This window comes from Oryctolagus cuniculus, chromosome X, assembly GCF_051225735.1.
Source record: "Oryctolagus cuniculus isolate XC-2025 breed Fujian yellow rabbit chromosome X, ASM5122573v1, whole genome shotgun sequence".
Taxonomy (NCBI): domain Eukaryota; kingdom Metazoa; phylum Chordata; class Mammalia; order Lagomorpha; family Leporidae; genus Oryctolagus; species Oryctolagus cuniculus.
The window spans coordinates 107,423,705-107,448,705 of record NC_142888.1 but is presented as its reverse complement, the minus strand read 5'-3'; the positions used below and the strand labels follow the sequence as shown (position 1 = coordinate 107,448,705).

General features: G+C 51.0%; 1 protein-coding gene across 2 annotated transcripts; it reads right to left on the bottom strand.

Moving 5' to 3' along the window:
- Positions 1 to 12,073: 12,073 nt before the first annotated feature.
- Positions 12,074 to 25,001, bottom strand: RAB33A (RAB33A, member RAS oncogene family). 2 transcript variants are annotated; one of them, XM_008273183.5, is made up of 2 exons: positions 24,424 to 25,001; positions 12,074 to 12,663 (listed from the first exon to the last, which is right to left on the bottom strand). In XM_008273183.5, exons 1-2 carry the CDS (start codon positions 24,679 to 24,681, stop codon positions 12,208 to 12,210), a joined length of 714 nt encoding a protein of 237 aa, XP_008271405.2. In that variant the 5' UTR covers positions 24,682 to 25,001; the 3' UTR covers positions 12,074 to 12,207. The 2 variants fall into 2 exon arrangements, with proteins under 2 accessions (XP_008271405.2, XP_089181066.1); XM_089324940.1 differs by having other exon boundaries at positions 24,407 to 24,831.

The window sequence follows — 25,001 nt, the reverse complement described above, 5'->3', positions numbered from 1 at the left end:
ATGGCAAGAGCCAGGAGCCAGGTGCTTTTCCTGGTCTCCCATGGGGTGCAGGGCCCAAGCACCTGGGCCATCCTCCACTGCACTCCCTGGCCACAGCAGAGAGCTGGCCTGGAAGAGGGGCAACCGGGACAGAATCCGGCGCCCCAACCGGGACTAGAACCCGGTGTGCCGGCGCCGCTAGGCGGAGGATTAGCCTAGTAAGCCGCGGCGCCGGCCGAAGTAACTATTTTTTTAATGTACTTAAATTTGTTTTTATTTATTTGAAAGGCAGAGAGAGAACGAGAGATCGAGATCTTCCATTTGATGGTTCACTCTCCAAATAGCAGCAACAGCTGGGGCTGGGCCAGGCCAAAGCCAGAAGCCTGAAGCTTCTTCCAAGTCTCTCACATGAATGCAGGGACCCAAGGACTTGAGCCATCTCCCACTGCTTTCCTAGGCACATTAGCAGGGTACTGGATTGGAAGTGGAGCAGCCAGGACTCAAATTGGCACCCGTATAGGATACTGGCACTGCCGACAGCAGCTTCACCCACTGTACCACAGCGCTGGCCCAACTTAACTCTTTTTAAAAAAAATTATTTATTTGAAAAGCAGAGTGACAGAAAGGGAGGGAGGGAAAGAGAAATCTTCCATCTGCTGGGTCACTCCCCAAATGCCTGCAAAAGCCAAGATTGAGCCAGGCCAAAGCCAGGAGACAAGAAGTTCATGTGGGTCTCCCACATGGGTGGCAGGGCCATCATCCATACATACTGTCAGGCACATTAGCAGAGAGTTGACTCAAAAACAAACAACTGGGGGGGGGGGGGCGCCGTGGCCCAGTGGGTTAAAGCCTTGGCCTGCCGTGCCGGCATCCCATATGGGTGCCAATTCAAGTCCCGGCTGCTCCACTTCTGATTCAGCTCTCTGCTATGGGCTGGGAAAGCAATAGAAGATGGCCCATGTCCTTGGGCCTCTGCATCCATATGGGAGATGGGAGGAAGCTCTTGGCTCCAGGCTTCAGATCAGCTTAGTTCTGGCTGTTGCAGCCGTTTAGGGAGTGAACCAGTGGATGGAAGACCTCTCTCTCTCTCCCTTCCTCCCTCTCTCTCTCCCTCCCTCTGTCTCTTTCTCTCTGGCTCTACCTCTCTCTGTAACTCTTTCAAATAAATAAAATAAATCTAAAAAAAAAAAAAAACTGGGACTCGAACTGTTGCTCCTATGTGGGATACTGGTGTCGAATGTGGTGGCTTAACATGCTGTGCCCCTAAAAATGCTCTGATTTGACTAAAACTGGGGCAGTAAGAGGGTGCTTCTGTAATGGGAAAGAGTCTGTACTTCCTGCTACCATTCATTTTCAGAAGGAAAAATCACCTTAGTTTCCTGATCTGTAAAATAGGATTGAAAATCATCTTTAAAGGGTTTGGGGTAATGTTTAAATAAGATGATATGTGAAATGCAGTTTGTGGACAAACTTTTTATATTATACTTTATTCAATGCCTTTGATATAAAGGGCACTAGGAAGAAATGAAAATGGAAGATAATTTAGGTTTTCCCCAATTATTCAGCTTTAAAAATAAAGCTGTGTTGAGTATCTCTTAAAAAAAATCAGAATGGACCTACATTGACCATAAGGCCACTTAGGGGTCACTCAGAGAACTAAATCAATTTTTTTAAGATTTATTTACCTGAAAGTCAGAGTTACACAGAGAGAGGAGAGGCAGAGAGAGAGAGAGAGTCTTCCATCCGCTGGTTCACTCCCCAGTTGATGGCAATGACCGGAGCTGGGCTGATCCAAAGCCAGGAACCAGGAGCTTCTTCCAGGTCTCCCAGATGCTCCACTTCCAGTCCGGCTCTCTACTATGGCCTGGGAAAGCAGTGGAAGATGGCCCAAGTCCTTGGACCCCTGCACCCACGTGGGAGACCCAGAGGAGGCTCCTGTCTTCTTGTCTGTGCAACTCTGACTGTTGTGGCCAATTGGGGAGTGAACCAGCAGATAGAAGACCTCTCTCTTTCTATCTCTCTCTCTGCCTCTCCTCTCTCTGTGTAACTCAGTTTCAAATAAATAATTTAAAAAAAATTATCAGAGTATTTTCTTTAATAGAAAATCTATGCTAGTCAAAGATGGCTACTGATCTTCAGACCAGTAAGCAATCCTTATGCAGAGACCTAAAAGTTCATTATTGCATATGCATTATATGGCTTCCTGTGCATTATAGGCATAGAAACAATGCACACACTATTTTTGCTCTTCATAGGAATGGAGAACTGAAAAAGATCTGAGAGTCATTTCTTCCCATCTCTCAAATGGTGCAAGAAGCTCTTCTAAAAATATCTCATTTTAAATATTTCCAGCTAGGGGCCAGCGCTGTGGCGCAGCGGGTTAACACCCTGGACTGAAGTGCTGGCATCCCATATGGGTGCCGGTTTGAGGCCCGGCTGCTCCACTTCCAATCCAGCTCTATGCTATGGCCTGGGAAAGCAGAAGATGGCCCTGCACCCACATGGGAGACCTGGAAGAAGCTCCTGGCTCCTGGCTTCAGATAGGTGCAGCTCCAGCCATTGCAGCCAATTGGGAAGTGAACCATTGGATGACCTCTCTCTCTCTCTCTCTCTGCCTCTCCTTCTCTCTCTGTGTAATTCTGACTTTCAAAATAAACAAATAAATCTTTAAAAAAATATTTCCAGCTAGAGCTGGCCCCTTTGTAGCTTTTTCACCCCCCTATACCCTCTATTCTGCCCTCTCCTCCTAGGAGGATAGTTTGATCCTTAGATGCCGGCTCAGTCCCTTCCCCCAAGTTCCAGGCCTAAGCCTGACCTCAGAATGGTTTTACCAGGGGCGGCGTTGTGGTGCAGCCAGTTAAACCACCATCTGGGACATTCGCATCCTACATCAGAGTGCTTGGGTTTGAGTCCAGGCTCCCTACTAATGCACACTCAGGGAAGGCAACTGATGATTGCTTAAGTACTTTGGTCCCTGCTACCTATGTGGGAGATCCAGATGTACTTCATGCCTCCTGGCTTCAGCCTATCCCCCTACCCCTACCCCTGCCCCAAATGTCGTGGGTGCTCGGTGAGCAAACCAGCAGATGGGAGATTCTCTGCCTGTCTCTCTTTCAAATAAAAAATAAACTTTTTTAAAAAATAAAGATGATTCCACCATCTCAAGCCCTGGTATCTAACATCAACTGTCATCTAATTTACCACCTCAGTCTTGAATGCAGCAGAGATGGGCCACTAGCCTCATGCCTGAGAGAACTAGAGAAAGATAAGTTCTCATTCTGGTTTAGGGATCAAGGACCAACTGGAGAATCAGGTCATGAGGGCCATTTGTTCCTTCCAGTGCAATTGTATCATGGTTTAGAGGAATCTCCCTATGCTTGTGGCGATCTGTCTTAAGACCACCAGGGCTGCTTGCCAATACTCAGCTTCAAAGTCAGTCTCCAAGGGCGTATGGAGTGCTTCTCGATGCCACCTTTTCTGTCTGCCTGCTGCCAGGTGAATTGCTCCTACCAGGGTCCACAGAATTCCCTTAGGAGAGTTCAGCACTAGTGCCTGGGCAGAATTAGCTTCAGGTACCCTGAGCCCTTGCCCTTTTGTAAGAGTAAGCTTTCTAGATTCAGGCATTGCAGTACCCAGGTTGGGACCAAGATTAGCTCCTTCTGCTTAGGCATCTATCCCAGGAAATGGTCAGTACCAGTCAGAAAAACTCCTGGTTTGTCTATCTTGCCCTCCCTAATCTCACCAGCAGGAGGCACATGATGGACATGTAATCTCTTTACTGTATTGTCAGTCCATCTGCATCCAGAGCAGGACACAGCGTGGCAGTGTTTAGACAGAGGGTTACTCTTCAAGTGTCTCTCGTGGTTAAGAGGCTCATGCCTCCTCGTTTCAAATGAGCAGCCCATGGACACTGGGTAGGACTGAAACAGTTTTTCTTATCCTGTTTAGGCCCTGAGGGATCCACTGCACCAAGGCTAGGTTGCCTATTACCCAGATTGCCCTGGGGTGCAAATAGCTGGTGTTGAAGTTCTAACTCCAGAAAGCTAGTTTCTGATTTTAGAGTTCATCAGGAAGCCCTACCCTTCTTGCACACACACACACCCCTGGAGGCCTATCAGAATTACCTGAGAACAATTTTAAAATACAAATTCCTGAGCCCTGTTCCCAGATCCATTAAATCAGAGTGGTTAGGGCTGGTGCCCTGGAATCTACTTTAACAGGCCCCCCATTAATTTCTTCAAGATTTTTATTTATTTGAGAGGCAGAGTTACAGAGAGAGAGAGAGAGAGAGAGAGAGAGAGAGGTCTTCCATCTGCTGGTTCACTCCCCAAATGGCCACAACGGCCGGAGCTGGGCCAATCCTAAGCCAGGATCCAGGAGCTTCCTCCAGGTCTCCCACATGGGTGCAGGGGGGCCAAGCACTTGGATCATCTTCATTGCTTTTCCAGGCCATTAGCAGGGAGTTGGATCAAAAGTGGAGCAGTCGGGACTTGAACCAGCGCTCATATGGGATGTCGGCAATGCAGGCAGCAACTTTACCCACTACATCACAGCGCCAGCCCCTCCCCACTAATTTCATGCAGATGGTTGTGAACCAGGTTTTCAGAGCTGCTAATCTCAGGGGAATCTCTGAGCTCCCCAGCTCAGTTCTGCTGCCCCAATACCAGCTCTTAGGCGTGTGGACTGTCAATGGGACTTGGAATCAGGCCAAGGTTTGTTGTGGGTTTTTTTTCAGATTTTTTTTTTTATTTTTAAAGGAAGGGTGATAGAGGCAGGGGAGAGGAGAGAGACAGAGAGGGAGAGAGAGGGAGGAAGAGAAAGAGAGAGAGAGAATCTTCCATCCACTGCTTTAATTCCTAAATGGCTGCAACAACCGTAGCTGGACCAGGCTGAAGCCAGGAACCAGGAGCTTCTTCCCGGCCTCCCACGTGGGTGCAGGGGCCCAAACACTTGGGGCCATCTTCCACTGCCTTCCCAGGTGCATTAACAGGGGGCTGGATCATAAGCAGAGCAGCTGCAGTGCCAGGCAGCAGCTTAACCCCCTGTACCACAATGCTGGCCCCCCCAGGTGAGAGCTTTAAGCCCTGTGGCTGCTCTGTTTGAATCATGCTGGGATCTGGTGGGGGGGGGGGTCTTGGAAGTGTGTCTGGAGCATAGGCCAGCCCTTCCAGAGAGAGCGAGGCCCCTCCCAGAAAGGGGATGATGGGTGCTCAGAGGAAGCTGGCCTCTAAGAGATGAGGCAGCTACTCTGCCCCCTCAGGCATTTCAAGAGACTAATCACTCCTCTCTGTATCTGCGGGCCTGCTGCCCTGCCTCCAGCACACACTCAGGGGCCACATCAGCTGCCCCCGGGGCTGGGTACCCCTCCCCAGAGACCCAGCTCCAGATGGTGGCCCTGGGGCCTCCTTGAGCTCTGCTGGAAGAAGCCCCCAGGCTGGATCGGATGTGGGGGAAGGGCGGCTTGACAAATGAGCAACTACTGGGTGCTGCACCACAGAGTCCAGGGTGCTTCCCAGATGCTGTCTGAGGCGGGACATCTTAAGTGCTCCTTTAGCCCTAGAGCTGGCTCTGCTTCAGCCACGTGGGCTTCGCGGAGGTAACAGGACAGAGGCATCCTGTGAAGGAGGAATGGCCCCCACTGGCCTCCTGGATATTGAATGCCCTCTGGTCAAGCCCCTGTGCATCAGGGAGACTGGCTGCAATAAACCTGGAGTCCCTGTAAGGCTCCTGGAGCCAGAAAGACAGTATAATATAGAAAGAGCCCAGACTTGAAGTTAGACAGATCTTGCTTGGACAAGTCACTAAATCTCTCAGTGTATATCCATGCTCTTACCCGTAAAATGCAAATCATTCCCCTACTTCACAGGGTTAAAGGAGCATCAGATGAGATAGTGAATGTCAAGTGTTTGAAATAAATCTTTAAAAAGGTGGGGGTGGGGTGGCACTGTGGCATACATAGTAGGTTAGGTCTCCACCTGCAGCGCTGACATCCCATATGGGCTCCAGTTTGAGTCCCATCAGCTCCACTTCCTATCCTGCTCCCTGCTGATGGTCTGGGAAAGCAGTAGAAGATGGCTCAAGTTTTTGGGCTCATGCACCCATGTGAGAGACCTGAAAGAAGCCCCTGGCTCCCAGCTTCGGATCGGCCCAGCTCCGGCTGTTGCGGCCACTTGGGGAGTGAACAAGCACATGGAAGACCTCTCTCTGTGTCTCTTCTTCTCTCTCTCTGTAACTCTCTCAAATAAATAAATAAATAAATCTTTAAAAATAAAAGTGTTTGAGCACTGGGCCTGGCACCTGACAAGCATTCAAATGGTAGGAGTCACTTCCCCAGGTCCTGTCTCTGAGGCACAGGTGGAGACCCAAGGGTACAGGTAATAATAATCAGAAGAGATGGTGGCCAGCATGGATCACTCTACAGACACGATGAGGACAAATGAGAAGCCTAGAAGCTGGCTTAGAATCCTACTGCTCCTCACCACCCTCCCAGCAGCAGGGTCTCTTGGTTCTCTGGCCTCCTAGGTTCCATTCCTCCCAGTGTGCTCTGGGTCCAGCCCATTTTCCACACCCTCCTCCCTCTATCTGAGGGACTCCTGTGCGCCACTGTGCCATCCTGCCATTCCCATCGGTCAGTTTCAGAGCCAGCATCTAACAGGAAGTGCTAGGATCCCATTACAATTTCCTTGCTCCAGGACAGGTATTTGGCACAGCAGTTAAGATGCTGCTTGGAACACCTGCATCTGACATTGGACTGTCTGGGTTCGCGTCCCAGCTCTGCTTCCAATTCCAGCTTCCTGCGAATGCACATTTTGGGAAGCAGCAGTGAAGTAGGCAGGCATACAGGTTAAAATTGATTAGGATTGTGAACTGGAAGACCACGCCCCTGTGTGACCTCATGCCCCTACCTGGCCACACCTGAGTGCCTACCAGCCATTCACGTTAATTAACCACTCTCCTTTGGAAGTGGGTTAAAAGCTTGGGACACAGTGTGTCCGCCTTCTTCTTTTCCCTGGCCTCTAGCCAGGAGGGGGCTGGCTGTAGCCCTGCGCCTCCATGGCATGTGGCCCTCGGGCCACCTGTCCTAGGCTTCCTGGCCTAGATGCTCCTCCAGGTGGCTGGTTCCTGGTGCTCGGTATGAACCCAGATTTACCTCTCTCTCTCTCTTTTTTTTAAAGATTTATTTATTTATTTGAAAGTCAGAGTTACACAGAGAGAGGAGAGGCAGAGAGAGAGGTCTTCCATCCGATGGTTCACTCCCCAATTGGCCACAACAGCCGGAGCTGGGCCGATCCAAAGCCAGGAGCCAGGAGATTGCTCCGGGTCTCCCACGTGGGTGCAGGGGCCCAAGGACTTGGGCCATCTTCCACTGCTTTCCCAGGCCATAGCAGAGAGCTGGATTGGAAGAAGAGCAGCCGGGACTAGAACCGGTGCCCATATGGGATGCCGGTGTTTCAGGCCAGGGCGTTAACCCTCTGTGCCAGCCCCCCTCTCTCTCTCTTAGACAAAGCCCTCACTCTCCTATGCATCTTTCTCACTAAATAAAAGCTTAAAATGTACCATGCTGCCTCATTTATCTATGCCAGTATTTAGAATTCTTCTCTAAATATTAGGCAAGAACCCTCTTGGGCTTATTAATATTGGGGATTTATTAATAAGCAAATGGTGATATCATGTGGCACCCCAAATTCCTGTAACATATGTGGCACCCAAGATGGCACTTCTGGGGAACCTTAAGGGACCACATTTTCATATAGATTTTAGGGGGTCATTTCCGATATCAGCAAGTGATTGCTCAAGTGCTTAGGTTCCTGCCACACATGTGGAAGACCTAGATTGAGATCCAGGTTCCTGGCTTCAGCCAGGCCCAGCCCTGGCTGTTGCAGGGGTTTGGGGAGTGAACTAACAGATGGAAGATTGATGGCTCGCTCTCTCTCTCTCTCTTTCTCCATCCTTTCTTACCTCCCTCCCTCTCTCCCTCTGTTTCAAATAATAAGAATAAATAATTTTTATAAAGATTTATTTATTTGTTTTGAAGGCAGAGTTATAGAGAGGCAGAGGCAAAGAGAGGTCTTCCATCCACTGGTTCACTCCCCAGGTGGCCACAATGGCTGGAGCTGGGCCAATCCAAAGCCAGGAGCTAGGTGCTTCTTCCTGGTCTCCCATGTGGGTGCAGGGGCCCAAGCACTTGGGCCATCTACTGCTTTCCCAGGCCATAGCATAGAACTGGATCGGAAGTGGAGCAGCCGGCGCCCATATGGGATGCTGGCACTGCAGGCAGCAGCTTTACCTGCTATGCCACAGTGCTAGCACCAAGAATAAATAATTTTTAACTTAAAAAATTTTTCAGGTTCCATACTGGGATGCCGTCTTTCCTTGCACCCCACCCCCTACAAAAGAAAGCAACTGGAGACCAGGACTGAGACAAGATCAGGGTGGAGCAGGCAGAGTCTCAGAATTCCTGAGACCACAATGGGGAGCCCCAGGACATCTTGGCTGTCCCCAGGTGACCCAGGGCAAACAGGATCATACTGGGGGAAGGGACAGGTTCAGGCAGGTGAGGCACAGAGGCTCAGGACTGGTGAGTTCCTACCATGCACAGCAAAACTCTCCAAGCTTTGGCAGGACAAAAGGATGACCACCTAGGGGAAGTTTTCCAAGTCTGGTTTTCCCAGTGGGAGCCGGCCAGCATGGAAGCCAGCCCACCCTCAGGAGTCACCCAGGAAGGGCTGTCCTTTGATCTCAGAGGAGCCAGGAAACAGTGGAGGCTTTTTCTTCTTGCAGGCCAGCAAGCCTGCTGAATCCTTCCAAAGGTTTCCATGTCTGGATGTACTAAAACCCCCCTGGCTTCTCACTGCAATGAAAGAAAACCCAAACTCACAGGCCAGGGCCCACCGGAGCCTTACCTACTTCCCTCTCTCATCTCCCACTTCTCCCTCCCAGGCTCACTTGAGTGCAGCCTGGCCAGCCTCCAGCCTCTCCCTCCACCAGGCCAACCTCACTTGTGCCCCCAGGACCTTGCCATCAGCTCTTCCCTCTGCTGGGGGTTCTCCCTTTTCTGATCTCACTGCCAGTTGCTCCCCCTCCTTCAGTCCTCAGCTCAAATGTATCTCTTGAAAGCAGCCATTTATTATCCATTCAGCCTGTTGTGTGGCGCTGGAGTGCTTATCTCTCTTTCTCTTCTTAGGAGCTTGTTAGGTAGCAAGTCAGAAATTTAGGCTGTGTGTGTGTGTGTGTGTGTGTATCAGGCCTGAAGACCAGCACTTACTGCGCAAGCTCCAGAAGCCCAGCATCTTGCACTTCAAAGTCCTGCCCAGACCCTGATAACCTCCCAGGTGGTCCCAGCCCTTCCCCCAGGGAAAGCTCCCAGGAGAACTCTCTCCTCAGGACCAGATGGGTTACCTGACCTGATAACATGGGGCAATAAAACTTTCTCAGACACCCTAAGGGAAGCCCCCGTACTCTGCCCAGACCAGCAAATCTGAGGAAAAATTTGCTGATTTTCTCCCACCAAACCCTTCCACCAGGACTCTCCATCCTTGTCCTGGAGGAGAGGGGAGGTGGGTAAACAGACTCCCTTACAAACCTAGGGAGTCCTAACAGACTGCCGGCTCAGCCCTCTGCCTCTCTGCTGAGCCGCCCGCCTGGCCTGCCCAGATGTATTCTCTCCACTCAACCATGTAACCTCGCTCTCCCCCAGTCCAGTGACTGGGCGCGCTCTCTGTCCCTTCCGTTCTGACGGGTGCCCTATCCCCAAGAAAGCCTTATCACTCTGCTCTCTGTCTCACGCCTGAATTCTTTCTTGCGTGAAGACAAGAACCCCACAGCTTCCACGGCCTTTCCTCCGGTGACAAGCTCACTTACACACCTCATTTCTTGTTTTCCATCTGTCTCCTCTAGGAGAGCAGGATCCCATTTGCGAATGTCCCTATGGATCCCCAGGGCTTAGTGCAGTGGCACACAGTGGGTGCTCAGCAGCTGTTTGTTGCATGCCTGGAAGACTGCAGGCAAAATCCAGGTCTAAGGAGAAGCAATCCCGGTTAGAGGGCTGGCCATGTTATCATCTTGGTCCTGGTACAGCAGAAAGAGGCCATGGCCTAGGGGGACTAGGACCCAGGCTCATATGCACCCATTAGGACAGACAAGTGCACGTGCAGCCCCTGAGAGGTGGTCCAGCTCTGCAGCCAGGTCATGGGCGCCAAAGGGCAGCACAACACCAGGCCGTGTCCTGGGCAAGGAGCCAGCATCTGGAACTGCAGACAAGGACATGGGATATTCTGTCTGGGAGAGACTCAGCAACTGGGGTTCCAGCAGGCAGTTTACCAACAGGCAAGACCCCAGCAACTTGGCTGAGATTCCCCAGCAACTTGGAGCACTGGGGGGCCACAACCAGTTAGAAAACCATCTTGGGGCTGGCACTGTAACACAGCGGGTTAAGCTGTCGCCTGCGATGCTGGCATCCCACATGGGCATCAGTTCACGTGGGAGACCCAGATGAAGCTCCTGGATCCTGGCTTCTGTCTGGCCCAACCCTGACTATTGTGGCCATTTGGGGAGTGAACCAGAGAATGGAAGTTCTCTCTGTCTCTCCCTCTCCCTCTGCAACTCTGCCTTTCAAATAAATAAAATACATCTTAAAAAAAGAATCTCTACTGGGAGTACTGGACAGGTTCCCAAGATAGGGATCCAGGCAGAAGCCAAGTGCTAAGAACCAGACTAGGGATTGGGCTGAACCTCGGGCCAGGCAGTGATGGGATAGGATGCGGAGGAGAGGTCTTTGGGGATGAGCCAGGCAGGACCCAACAGGTTCTTTGGGTGGAAAGTACATCTACTGTGTTACCCTGGGCTCTCTGGGGACAGAGAGGCATATGCCTAACAGAGAAAAATACCCGGCCAGGGCCCCCTTTCTGTGGGATTCCAACAAGAGAGCTCCCTACAGCTGGGGCTCTGATATGCATGCCATTACTACCCACTGAGCGTGCAAGGGGCTTTCGCATCAATTGGAGCATATGTGTAGGGAAGAACCAGTGGGCTCTCCTGCTGGAGAACCATCACAAGCTCCCATTGGCTCAAAGACCAAGTTCTTTTTAACTTTTATTTAATAAATATAAATTTTGAAAGTACAACTTTTGGATTATAGTGGCTTTTTCCCCCCATAACCGCCCTCCCACCCACAACCATCCCATCTCCCACTCCCTCTCCCATCCCACTTTTCATCAAGATTCATTTTCAATTATTCAAAGACCAAGTTCTGTCCACCCCGGCCATTCAGCTGTCCTTGGGCCACACTCCTACTGTTTGCCTGTCTAAAGCTCCCAAGGTCCTTCCTACCTGCCTGCTTTTGCCCCCTGCCTCCTTTGTTACCAATGCAATTGTTATACTTTATTCAGCATACAAAAGGCCCCACGAGGACATTTGTGGGAGCCTTCCTTAAAGCCAAAGACAGCATGCTCTCAAGTCCCATAGCACAACCTTGCACTTACTGAGGTTGTCTAACCTGTGTTCACAAGTGGTCTCATGGCGAGACCACAGGGTCTGGGCATATAGGGAACCTGTTCTCTTTTCCCAGCAGAGGTCTGGGGGCCTAACAGATATTTCTTAGCTTGAGCCCTGCTGCATCCAAGAAAGGTGGGTGGGGGGTGGGAGGCATGTTTTGGTGGCTGAGACTGTTTGGTGAAAAATGGGAAGCAGGGTCTAACCACCCTGGAAGCAACTGGGCCCCTTAAGGAACAGGCACTTCCTATGTTTTAACTGTGAGAAATAGGGAGAGGGTAGCCTATCTGGGCATCCCAGACACGCATGGAGGGAGCCTAGGAAACAGGCTCCTTTCTCAGCTTCTCTAGCCTGCCACCTGCACTGGCTCTCTAGAAAAACAAATTGGGCCTTTGTCCCATTCTCACCGAGAGTTTCTGCCCACTGATGATGCCAAGCGACAGAGTGGATCAGTCGTGAGGAAGTGACTCAAATGAGGAACAGTTTAGGTAGCCCAGACAGCCGGTGTGGCGTGTGTATGTCACGCGAGCCAAAAAGCAGTCTGGCTCTGCCACTCATCACAATTGGAAATATCTTCTCAGAGGAAAGCAAGACATAAAGCCAGTTGATAATCTATACAAATTTTATTTTGATATCAATTTGTATGGAAACAAGCAGGTGTCAGCATGATGCAGGCACGGAAAAAAGGGAAAGAAAAAACTCCAGTGATAATTGATCTTGTATGTACACCATTGGGTTTCAACAAGGACAGGAAGTCTTACTGTTAGCTTCCCGTGGGAACTCCAGTTTCTGCACCTTCCCCTGCTGCCTGTCAGCATCACGATACAGCAGCGATTTCTGGGCCTTCAACCGGCAAGCCAGGCACATGAAAATCGACTCCACGTTCTGGCTCTCTTTGGGGTCCTTGGCTGATGTCTCAAACAAGAGCATGTTGTGGGCATCGGCAAATTTCAGGGCTAAATTGGAGGGCACCTGGATCTGTTCCCGCAAGTCACACTTGTTGCCCACAAGCACTTTCGGGACGAGTGGGGGCACTGCATGCCCATTGCACTCTTGGATCCACATTTTCAGGTTGGTGAAAGATGTCATCTTGGTGACGTCATAGACAAAGACCACTGCATGCACATTGCGGTAGTAATGCTCAACCATGCTTTTACGGAAGCGTTCCTGACCCGCTGTGTCCCACACCTGAACCTGGAAGATACAATAGCCAACACGCAGAGTCAGGAAACAGGAGAGACGTGGTTCCGCAGCAGTATAAAACACGAGGTTACAAGTCCTGACAAAGGAAGTGCTTCTTTCACAGATTAGCAGCATGGATTTATCAAAGGATGGAGCGAAGTTTCTGGGTTTGGCAAGCTTTTCTCCAGGTGGTTAGTTGAAGGGCGGGCGTTCTGCCCAGTCTGGCCTGCATCATGTTTCCGAATGCCTGGGTTCAAGTCCCAGCTCTGCTCCTGATTCCAGCTCTGGCCATTACAGGCATTTAGAAAGTGAACCAGGGGATGGGGGAGTTTCTCTCTCTCTTCTTACTTATTTTTGACAGGCAGAGTGGACAGTGAGAGAGAGAGACAGAGAGAAAGGTCTTCCTTTGCCATTGGTTCACCCTCCAATGGCCGCCGTGGCCGGCGTGCTGCAGCCGCCGCACTGTGCTGATCCGATGGCAGGAGCCAGGTACTTCTCCTGGTCTCCCATGGGGTGCAGGGCCCAAGCACTTGGGCCATCCTCCACTGCACTCCCTGGCCACAGTAGAGAGCTGGCCTGGAAGAGGGGCAACCGGGACAGAATCCGGCGCCCCACCTGGGACTAGAACCCGGTGTGCCAGCGCCGCAAGGCAGAGGATTAGCCTAGTGCGCCACGGCGCCGGCCCTTCTCGCTCTCTCTTTCTCTCCTTCTCCCTCTCTCATTAAAAGAATATTGCCAATTGAAAACCACACATACAATAATGATGACCATTGACAGTATTTTAATAGAATCCAATGCAGCCTTAGGAGACGAGCAGCCTCCAGCCTTCAGCTCTTCAACAGGTGACCTGAGTTCACAGCAGACGTCCGATCCAGCCCCCTGTTAATGCACCTGCGAAAGCAGCAGAGAATGGCCCAAGTGCTTTGGCTCCTGCACCCACATGGGAGACCTGGAAGAAGCTCCTGGCTCAGCCCTGGTCATTGTGGCCATCTGGGGAGCGAAGCAGCATATTGAAGATCTCGCTCTGCTCTCCCTCTCTGTGTAACTCTGACTTTTAAATAAATAAATAAATCTTTAAGAAGTAAGAAGGATGGAGGTCAGCATTATAGCGCTGTGGGTTAAACTGCTGCCTGCAAGACCAGTATCCCATATGGGTGCTGCTTCAGGTCCCGGCAGATTCACTTCCCATCCAGCTCGCTGCTAATGACCTGGGAAAGCAGCAGAAAATGGCCCAAGTGCCTGGGCCCCTCCCACCCACGTGGGAGACCTGGATGGAGTTCTTGGCTCCTGGCTATGGCCTGGCCAAGCTGGCTTTTTCTGGCCATTTGGAGAGTGAACCAGCAGATGAAAGGCCTCTTTATCTCTCTGCCTCTCCCTTTCTTTCTGTCACTCTGCCTTTCAAATAAATCTTTAAAAACATATACAAAAATCTTTGTATGCTATGGTTACAATTTTTTAAACTATTAAACTTAGACATATGCATAATAAATCAAAACATTAATATTTTTTATTCTTTAATTTTTAAAAATATTTATTTATTTATTTGAGAAGCAGAGTTACAGACAGACAGAGGGGGAGAGAGAGGGAGGTCTTCCATCAGCTGGTTCAGTCCCCAAATGGCCGCAACAGCTGGAGCTGGGCCGATCTGAAGCAAGGAGCCAGAAGCTTCTTCCAGGTCTCCCACGTGGGTGCAGGGACCATCTTCCACTGCTTTCCCAGGTGCATTAGCAGGGAGCTGGATTGGAAGTGAAGCACCCAGGTATTGAACTGGCACCCATATGGGATGCCAGCGCTGTAGGCTGTGGCTTAACCTGCTACAGCACAATGCTAATTCTATTCCTTAATTTTTAAAAACATTTTTATTTATTAATTTGAAAGGCAGAGAGAGACAGAGACAAATATTTATAGAAAGAACTCCTGTCCACTAGTTCACTCCCCAAATGCCAGCAACAGCCAGGGCTGAGCCAAGAATGAAGCTGGGAGTCAGGAACTCAATCCAGGTCTCCCACAGGGGTGGCAGGAACCTAACTACCTGAGCCATAACCTGCAGCCTCCCAGGGTCTGCATTAGCAGGAAGCTGGAGTCAGGAGTTGCAGCTGGGTATCGAGATGCTGCATGTAATCCAAGGGCCCAACTCCTGCCTCCCATAAAAGGTTATTTATGGACAGTGAGACTGTGGGTGATTTTTATACTCTTTTATGTATTTTCCAAGCTTTCTACTGTAAGCATGCATTGCTTTGTTTTTCATTAGTTTTTAAGGAAGCTAGTGTTAAAAATCTCACATTTTAGGGGCCGGTGTTGTGGCATAGCAGGTTAAGCCTCTGCCTGTGGCACCAGCATCCCATATGGATGCTGGTTTGAGACTCAGCTGCTCCACTTCTGGTACAGCTCTCTGTTAATGGCCTGAGGAAAGCAGTGGAAGATGGCCCAAGTGCTTGGGCCCCTGCCATCCATGCAGGAGACCCAGAAGAGGCTCCTGGCTCCTGGCTCCTGGCTTTGGCCTGGCCCAACTCCCAGCCGTTGTGGCCATTTGGGGAGTGAACCAGTGGATGGAAGCCCTTTCTCTCTCTCTCTCTCTCTCTCCCCATACACACACACACACACACACACACACACACATATCCTCCTCTCTCTAATTCTGCCTTTCAAATAAATTTTTTTAAAACTCACATTTTAACTCTCTCTCTATATATTTTTAATTAATTAATTAATTTGAAAGGCAGAGTTACAGAGAGGCAGAGGCAGAGAGAGAGAGGTCTTCCACCTGCTGGTTCACTTTCTAGATGGCCGAAACGGCCAGAGCTGCGCCAATCCGAAGCCAGGAGCCAGGAGCTCCTTCCAGGTCTCCCACACGGGTGCAGGGGCCCAAGGACTTGGGCCATCTTCTACTGCTTTTGCAGGCCATAGCAGAGAGCTGGATCAGAAGTGGAGTGGCTGGGACTCGAACTGGCGTCTACATGGGATGCCAGCACTGCAGGCAGTGGCTTTACCTGTTACGCCACAGCGCCGGCCCCAATATATTTTTAAATTCACTTATTTGCTGTGTAAAAGGTAATTTAACTCATTGGATTTCTTTTCCCTGCATCTCAGCTTTTGGGATACAGGCCAAATTATGAGGAAAAAAGCTGATATCAGTAACATGTGCAAAGACACAACTCCCAGGGGATACTGTGGAGTCAACACATATTCAAACCCGATATGTTGTCCTTGATACATCCAGTATCTTCGACGAGGAAAATTCATGTGCAGAATGATGGTCCCAAGGCCCTATACAATTCTCAGTTATCAAAGACAATTGGATTATGACCACTAATTGACTACTATGGCTCTTAAAACGAAGGATAGCCTTTATTTGGAGTTAGCAGTCAGTGAGTATAATCTAGTAAATGTAATTGAATCTCTGTGCTGAGTGAAGATCTTACAGGGCCCCAGAGTCATCATTCTGAGCATCACTTTTCATTGTCCTGCCGCCTCCTTCATCCCGCCTGCCGACAGAGCTTCCAAGTGCCTTCGGCATGGCCTTCAGGTTTACCCATCTTCTTCTATTTTGACTTTCAGCCAGACCCTCCTCTCCTCACTGCTGGACGACAGAAAAGGCTTTTGCATTCTTCCTTGTCTCTATTTCAGGGTCCCCTGGATACTGCATTCGGACTAGCCTTCCGAAATCCCTGCTTGTTCCAGCACACCATCCTCTTCTGGAAGTTACGAGAACCCTGTGGTGCATGTGGCACCAAATGGAAAATTTTCCACCTGCCACATGACCCCTCCTGACCTGGGTTCTAACTAGGCAGCTACACCTGGCTCATTCCCGCCTCTGTTCCCCTGGTCCTACTGGTCCTACCCTTCCCCTGTGGGATTGCCCTATCCAAAGCTCACTCAATCTTCAGTGCTTGGGCCTTGCCTCCACTTTCTTCCTCCAACCTCTCCAACCTCCCTTCAATTCATTCTTAGGAATGTCTATTGCACTTTAGCCTGTATCACACAGTTCACCATATATGTGTCCTCCATTTGTTTCATCACTACTCTTGGCCTGTCCCCCGCTGAACCCTAAGCAGCCTTTTTTCTGCGGCAGATCACTTGTCATCGAGGTTGTCACCACCATCATCATCATCAGTCATCTCCATCATCCTCACCATCATCCTCATCAAAGGGCAGTATTGACCCGAGCCACCAAAACTACAAGCACAGTGACATCCCAGACATCTGCCAAGGTCATTTCAGCAAGAAGATCTGACTCTAGTTCCACAGAAAAACATAAGTCCTCGAAGACTCATTTGCTTCTGCAAGCAAAGAGACAAGAAAAGATGTTCACTTGTTCCACCTCTCTGGTGCACTGAACAGGGAGAAAGTGAGAGCAGGCCAGGAGAGGAAAGGAGGAACTTCAGTGGGAACAGAGCAGGTCTAAGCCCAAGAATATCGTTGCCACTTGGCTCCCCGTGCCTGCTTCCCCCTCCACGTAGCCTTAGCTCTCGCCTCTTGCCTCTGAGTAAAGGCTGACTCCTACCAGCCCTCAGGCGGGCGGCAGATGCTTTAACACCATGAGCTCAGGACTCTAAAAATACCTGCCACTAGCAGGAACACGGGTGGGAGTGTGTGAGGGGTTTGCGGCTCAGGCCGGCTGGCTGTGTGGCTCTTTTTGGCTGCGTCACTGTGTCACCACCACCCCTCAACCCCACCCTCGAAGCAGCCGGAACTGCTCACGAGCTCCTCTGCCTTCCCCGTCTGAATGGACGCCTCGAAGCTTTCATTTGGGTGCTCAGAATTCCAACCGTAGGCACTGCTCCCATTCCAGCTCTTCGTAAGCCCCCTCCCACAGTTGCCGGCACCTTTGCCTGTGGTGAGAGGTGAGCCAGGAAGCTGACCGCTCTCGCTGCAAACACAGTAGCAAAGTAGCAAGGCCAGGCTTGCTGCCTGCAGCCAGACGATCTTGTCCGGTTCAGCTCTTCCGGGTGCCCGTCCTCAGCATCCTCACAAACCCCCGGCCCCTGCCAGGCACGGGAAGCATCTCCCCCCGCTTGGCTAGCCGGCTCTCCTCGCTCCCTTTCCTCCCCTCCCGTGGGCATCTGCCTGGTGGACAGGCCTGAAGGTGCCCCCTTAGCCACAGCCACACTCCCTAGATCTCTTCTCTCAGAGCTTCCCGCGGGAATCCTGGAGGCAGACTAGGTCAGGGCCCAGAGTTTTGAACTAGTTAGCTGTCCTCAAGCAGGTTACTCATTTTCTGTCTTCATTTGGAAACTGCAGGTGACAATAGCAATGTGCAGGGATGCCATGAGGATTAGCATTCCCTGGAAGCAAAAGGCCGTGCAGAACCTCTGCCCAGTCTCTACGTACTTTCTTTTTTCTTTAAGATTGATTTATTTATTTGAAAGGCAGAATTATAGAGAAGCAGAGAGAGAGAGAGGTCTTCTATCTGCTGGTTCACTCCCCTAGATGGCCACAAGACCCGGAGCCAGGCTGATCCAAAGCCAGGAGCTTCTTCGTGGTCTCCCATGCGTGTGCAGGGACCCAAGGACTTGGGCCATCTTCCACTGCTTTCCTAGGCCATAGCAGAGAGCTGGATCGGAAGTGGAGCAGCTGGGTGTTGAACGAGCACCCATATGGGATGCAGGCAGCGGCTTCACCTGCTGTACCACAGCACCAGCTCCAGGGCTACATACTTTCAATCATCTCTAGATGCCTTAGAATACTTACTGCAAAGGAAATAGTTGTTATGCTGTATTATTTAGGGAATAATCACTGTGGCGTAGTAGGTTAAGCCTTTGCCTGCATCCCATATGGGTGCCGGTTCAAGTCCAGGTTGCTCTACTTCCGATCTAGCTTTCTGCTAACGGCCTGGGAAAGCAGCAGCAGATGGCCCATGTGGGAGACCTGAAAGAAGCTCCAGGCTCCTGGCTTTGGCCTGGCCCAGCCTCAGCCATTGCGGCCATTTGGGGAGTGAACAAGCAGATGGAAGACCTCGCTCTCTCTCTCTCTCTGTCTCCCCCGCCCCCCGTAACTTTGCTTCTCAAATAAATAAATACATCTTTTTAAATAAAAGATAAAGGCCCGTGCAATTCAGTACACTGGTGATTGTCCTTTCATCACTTCAATCCTCAGTTGGTTGAATCTGTGGATATAGAAGGCCCACTGTTCACATGCTTGCTTCCTGCCTGGCCCCAAGCCTCCACCACTAGCTCGGAATGTCTACTAATTGAACCAGCACCCTAGGGAAGGTCGCATTCCAGCACCTCTGCTTGACAGCTGAGCAACTGACTAAGTCAGCCACTTAACCTCCCTCAGTGGAGTCACACTTTGCTCATCCCTGTCGTGGAAGTGTGGTCCTCCCTTGGTTGCAGGGATGAGCCAGTGAAGGAACACCTGGGGAGGAGCTTCTGCACTCCTGCAAATACAAGTTCTTGGGGTCAGGGCTGTGGCGTAACAGGTAAAGCCTCTGCCTGCAGTGCCGGCATCTTATATGGGCACCGGTTCGAGTCCCGGCTACCCCAATTCCGGTCCAGTTCTCTGCTATGGCCTGGGAAAGCAGTAGAAGATGGCCCAAGTCCTTGGGCCCCTGCACCCGCATGGGAGACCCCAGAGAAGCTCCTGGCTTTGGATCAGCCCAGCTCTGGGCCTTTGCAGCCATCTGGGGAGTAAGCCAGCGGATTGGAAGACCTCTCTCTCTCTCTCTCTCTCTCTCTGCCTCTGCCTCTCTATAGCTCTGCCTTTCAAATAAACAAATAAGTAAATCTTAAAAAAAATTAAATTCTGGATGGGGATGGGTGGTAATAAGCCACTGTTTGGGATGCCATATACATATATATACATACACATATACATATCCACATATACATATACATATACATATACATATATACATATATGTTGTTGCCCTTGTCTCAGCCCTCTCGGGTTGGCCTCCTTCCTTGGATCCTTTGGTTCTCAGCCTGGAAAGCACAGAAACCTTGGCCTCTGGCAGCTGAGACAGGAACCAAGGCATGGGCAGCCCGGTGGGGAGGCGGAGGAGAGAGGGATGCTGGGGGCAGGCCCAATCTGATGAGGTGCTGGAGGATGGTTGAAGGACACACTGCGAGGAGCTGCCAAAGAGAAATGTGGCCTTTGTAACCATCTTCCTGGGGGCAATTCCGGCCTGTGCCAGCTCCAGCAAGCCCCCTCACTCGCTGCACGTGCTCGCAGCTGCTGTGGGTATTTCTTTTCCCTGGGGAACACATCTGGCATCTTCCTATACATGAGATATCAATGTGCTTTTGTTGGAGGCTGTTGGGGGCAGGGGTACAAGTGCAAGACTGGAGACAAGCACATCTGTAACCTTTGGAGGATGCCTGAATGGGAAACATAGAAAGTTTAAAAGGAGTCTTGGGGCCAGCGCTGTGGCACAGCAGGTTAACGCCCTGGCCTGGAGCGCTGGCATCCCACATGGGTGCCAGTTTGAGACCTGGCTGCTCCACTTCCAATCCAGCTCTCTGCTATGGCCTGGGAAAGCAGTAAAGGATGGCCCAAGTGCTTGGGCCCCTGCACCCACATGGGAGACCCGGAGGAAGCTCTTGGATCCTGGCTTCGGATCGGTGCAGCTCTGGCCATTGTGGCCAATTGGGGAGTGAACCAGCAGATAGAAGACCTCTCTCTCTCTCTCTCTCTCTCTCTCTCTCTCTCTCTACCTCTCCTGTGTCTGTATAACTCTGACTTGAGGATAAACAATAAATCTCAAAAAAAAAAAAAAAAAAAAGAGGAGTCTCTCTTTTTTTTTCCAACTAGCTGGACTATCTCATCTGCATCTAAGATACACACACAAAACTGCCACTGAGGATGGCAAAGGAAGACAAAAAAAGACTCACACATAGAAAGAGAGCAGCAAGGCAGATAGAGAAACACACACTGATGGCTAATCAACCATTAAGCTAACTGGCAGAAGACGGAAGGAAGAAGACATGATGTCATTCTGACTGCAGGCAGCTTCTGAGGAACACTTAGCTCAGCCTCCATCCACTCCGGAATGCACCACAGGAAGGTGTTCTGCCCAGGGATCAGCAGAGGGAGAGAAATCCATGGTCCTGGGCTGCACCTGCCTACAGCCACAGGTGCCCTGTAGTCTACCAGGTCCCAGGGGCTGGGCCTGAGGGGTCCCCAACCCCTGGGAGGAACCAAACCAGGCAGGAGGGCTGCCTCCATGACCATCTACAAAGAGTGGATAACAAATTAGCCTCCTAGCCTCCCCTCACCATCTATCCCCCCCCATACACACACATCCCGGTTCCCACTTTCTAATGCTCGGTGTGATATAGCCAAACCTATGGGTGCCAGGCACATAGTGGCCATCCTGGGGAACTCCACTCTTTATTTGGGGGTTCGGAGATGCCTCCACCCTTCCTAGGCTGTCAACTTTCCCATATGCTGTCCCCCCGTGTCCCTGTCACAGGTAACCTGGTAGGTTGCGTGGACCAGAGGCTGCCTGGAGCAGGCATTTAGATGTTCTTCTTGGCCAAGCTGCATTAATGCATGGAAAGAGTAGTGGAAGGGGAAGTAGGAGATCTGAGTTTCAGGCCTGGCCACTTTCCTTCCCTGAGCCTTCTTTTCCCGCCTGCAAACTGAAGACATTGCATCGGGGAAACTCTAAAGTCTCTTTTGTCTCTGAACGTCCTCTGATTCGCATGCCCAAGGTGGGACAGTCACAGTGCAGAAACTGAAAGCCTGGGTGCAGCTACAGGAGGCATCTAGAAGGCTCCTGGGTCCCGGGTCTAGAACCCTGGGCTCTTGGCCTAGAAGAGAAAGCCGGACTGGCTGTCTGGCATTCTGCCTCCCCCTGTGCACACTCCACCAATCTAGGTGGCTGGATATTGTCCGGAGAGTATAGTGAAGTGGTAAGGAGCTCTGATTGTGGGTTGAAACCCTGGCCCTGACACTGGAAAGGCTGGACATTGAGATGATGAGCTGCTTGGGTTCAAGAGTCAGAGGGCAAAGCTCAGATCCACTTCCCATTGAGTTATTTCATGTCCCTCAACCTCAATCTCCTTACCTATAAAATGGGAATGATAATGATAATACTAGCACCACTACTGAATAGGATAATGCATGCAAAGTGACTAGCTGGGCCCTTTGTTTATTCAATAAATAGAAGTTGTGACTGTTTATTACTGCCTACTTAGTGGAGGCCTTGCTTGTTATTCATGTTAACTGGGAAACACCGGATTATAAATGTGGCAGTGGGAGACATAGTGGCTGGCGAGGCCCAATGGGGCTCCAATCCCATTGAATGAGGCCCTGATAATTAAGAGTGTAACTGCACCCAGTCGGTCACCCCCCAGCAGACAAGGCTGATGTGTTTGCTACCCTGGGACACGAGGATGCAGCCCAGGAGAGTCCCCCTCCCAGCACCCCCCCCAACTCCAGCACTGAGGAGAAGAGCTGGCTGAGACCTCTCTGCCACTCTGCCGTTGCGGGGCGGGGGGGGACTCTTATATAGCCCGACAGTCTTCCCCTGCTGGCTGCGGCCGATGGCTACTTGGGCCCATCTCAGTGGACCCTTCTCTCTCTCTCCCTGGAAAGGGAAAGCCCTTGGCAGTCACCTCCTAGCACGGTTTTGGCGCTTGGTCCTTGAGAAGCTCCAGGCCAGCCACAGCATGGGATGAAATCTCCTATCTAGAGCACATGCGGGCTGCCAGGCTCTGCTGTGTGCCCATGGACACGCTGCTCTAGCCCCCGCAGGCTTTGGCCTTGTGCTTCCAGCAGCTTTCCAAGAGGCAGGGTCGCCATCTCCCCACTCCCACGCCCCAGCCCAAGTTCCTGCTGAGCACGCCCTCAGAGGGCTCCTCGGTGAGCTCTGTCACAAGGCTGTGTCCTCTTGAAAATATCAGCTTCCCAAAAAAGCCCCTAGGAAGCACTTATCTGCACGTGCTATTGTGCTGAGCTCTGTGTCCAGTGAGTCACACTGTCACAGGCGCTGCCCTCTGGGAACAAGTCTGGAATCCTTGGCAGAGACTGTAACATCCAGTTAGGCTAAGTACAGGGGTGTTGGAAGGGAAGCAATGGCTTAAAATCTCCCCAAGGCCGTTGGGTGGTGACTCCCCTCTACCTCTCATAGCCCACTTCCAGCTTCCTCTTCTCCCCCCTCATCCTGCCTCCTCCCTTCTGCCCTAGACACCGGAACATTTTTTCCTCCCTCTAAATTTCGGATGGCTCACTGTAATGCTTGATTTTTAAACAAATGATAGCATTAAACATTAAGGTTTTTAAGGATTTAGGAGCCCATCCAGAAACATATTTCTACCTTAAACACACATACACAAAAGAGTCATTTCAGCAATTCCAAAATCTTACAGCCTTATATTAAAGAACCTAGACATACTAGAGGAAATCCCAACCAAGCAAACATGAAGACAAGAGCTTCGGGGAAGGCAGACCAATACCTACCTTGACTTTAAAAAGACAAGTAGCCATTCCCTTGCACCATGCAAAGAGCAAAATAGTTCAGAATTTCCAAATCATGCTCTCTCTCTTCCTGGCCATAAGGTGCTCCCTTATCAGTCTATACAGATGCCCATCTGCAGCCATTTTAAATGCATTCATTTTAATAGTCAAGGAGTCTTGCACAGTTTGGGGTGTTTCCCTCTGCTCAGTTGCTACTCGGCCCTTCTCGCTACATCACACAGAAGAAGGGCTTTGGGGCCACTTTGGCTCTTCCACCTACACCGTGACCCTGTCTAGAGTTCAAGCACAGGCTCAGGAGAAAGCCAACTTAAAGTCTAGACGAGTTGGTCTTCAGTGTCCCCGGTGTCTTTTCAGGGGCTTCCTTCCCCATCATCTTTCCCCCTTCTTCCCTGACATGTGAACTTGTCCTTGCCGTGTCCTCTCCTGTGGCCCCCTGCACATTCATATCTGCCTGTTCTACCTTTTCTGAAGCAAAGGTGAACACAAAAAGGTCAGACAAGAATATTCCTATTTAGCCCATTTTAGAAACTAATGGGGGACAAGGACCAAGGCACTTCCCTTGGCCCTCAATAAGTTGCCCTGCATTTTCCACAAAGACTTCCTGAAGACGAAACCAACAGAAAGAGTAGAGAGTAGTGGGCAGTCCGTTCATGACGTACTGCAGACAAGTAGAGAGAAAATCATTGCAGAGGGACTGCTCCAAAGGCCACATTTTGCCTATTATGGAGGGCCAGCAGGTGACCCTGTCTCAATTTCTTTAAAAGGACTCCTGGCTTTGTGCCAGAATCAGCCTCCACTCCACCCCCCCCATCCCTGCCAACTCAGTCCTAATAAACTATAAACTGCAATTTAAAATAAAGCATGCATTTCCACAACCTTTCTAATGTCTCAGGGCTTAGCCTTTTTTTTTTTTTTTTTTTTTTTTTTTTTTTTTTTTTTTTTTGCAGCCTATTGGCACTCAGGAGGTAGAAGAAACCTCAAGATGTATAAAGTGCTTTGGGATCCATCTGACAGACCAGGATAGAGAAATGCCCCACGCCTCCCTGGGCCCACAGGTGCCGCTGCTTGCGTTCAGTGTAAAGGATGAGATCAAACACGCTTTTCCTGACAGGAGCTGTCAGGCAGGGGGAAAGGGTGAGAATGCAACCACTCCTGTTTGCCCTAAAAAAAAAAATGGATGAAGTGGAGACAGAGCCACTGTTAAGGGAGAGGATGAGGAGGGGCCTGGGGTCTTGGGCTCAGCACACCGTGACACAGCCCCGGGCTGGACATTTACAGCCCCTAGAGCCTTGCGTGAGGCGGGGCCCCCTCCCAGATCCCTCCCTTCCCGGACCTGACCAGCTGGATCACCTTGATCTTCTCGCCCTCGATTTCAACCGTCTTCTCCCTGAAGTCCACCCCGATGGTGGCTTCAGTCTTGTCCGGGAAGGTTCCCCCGCAGAAGCGGAAGGTCAGGCAGGTCTTGCCCACGTTGGAGTCCCCAATCACGATGATTTTGAAGATGCGAATCTGCACGTACTGATCCAGCGACGAGTCCAGCTCCAGGGATGCCAGGCCAGCAGCAGAGGCGGGCTGCAGGCTCCCATGGCCCAGGATGGGCTGCGCCATCTCCCCGGGACCGGACCGGGGCCCCAACCCCCCTCGAGGGCTCCACACAAAGAAAACGGTGGCCACGTTAGTGCGCTCGAGGCGAGCGAGCTTTGTGCGTGTGTGTGCGTGTCTGTGAGTGTGTGTCCGCCCGTGTGTGCGTGCGCCGGCAACGTGTGCGCGCGCGCGCGTGAAGGGGGTGCCTCACACCCCAGGTCTCCCTCCTCCTCCAGCGCACCCTCCTTGCAGCTCCGAGGCACCAACACAAAAGCCAAGGAGAGGAGGAGACGGAGAGGGGTGGGCGAGAGGAGAGCCTTCCCCGTCTGCCGGCGCGTGCCCTC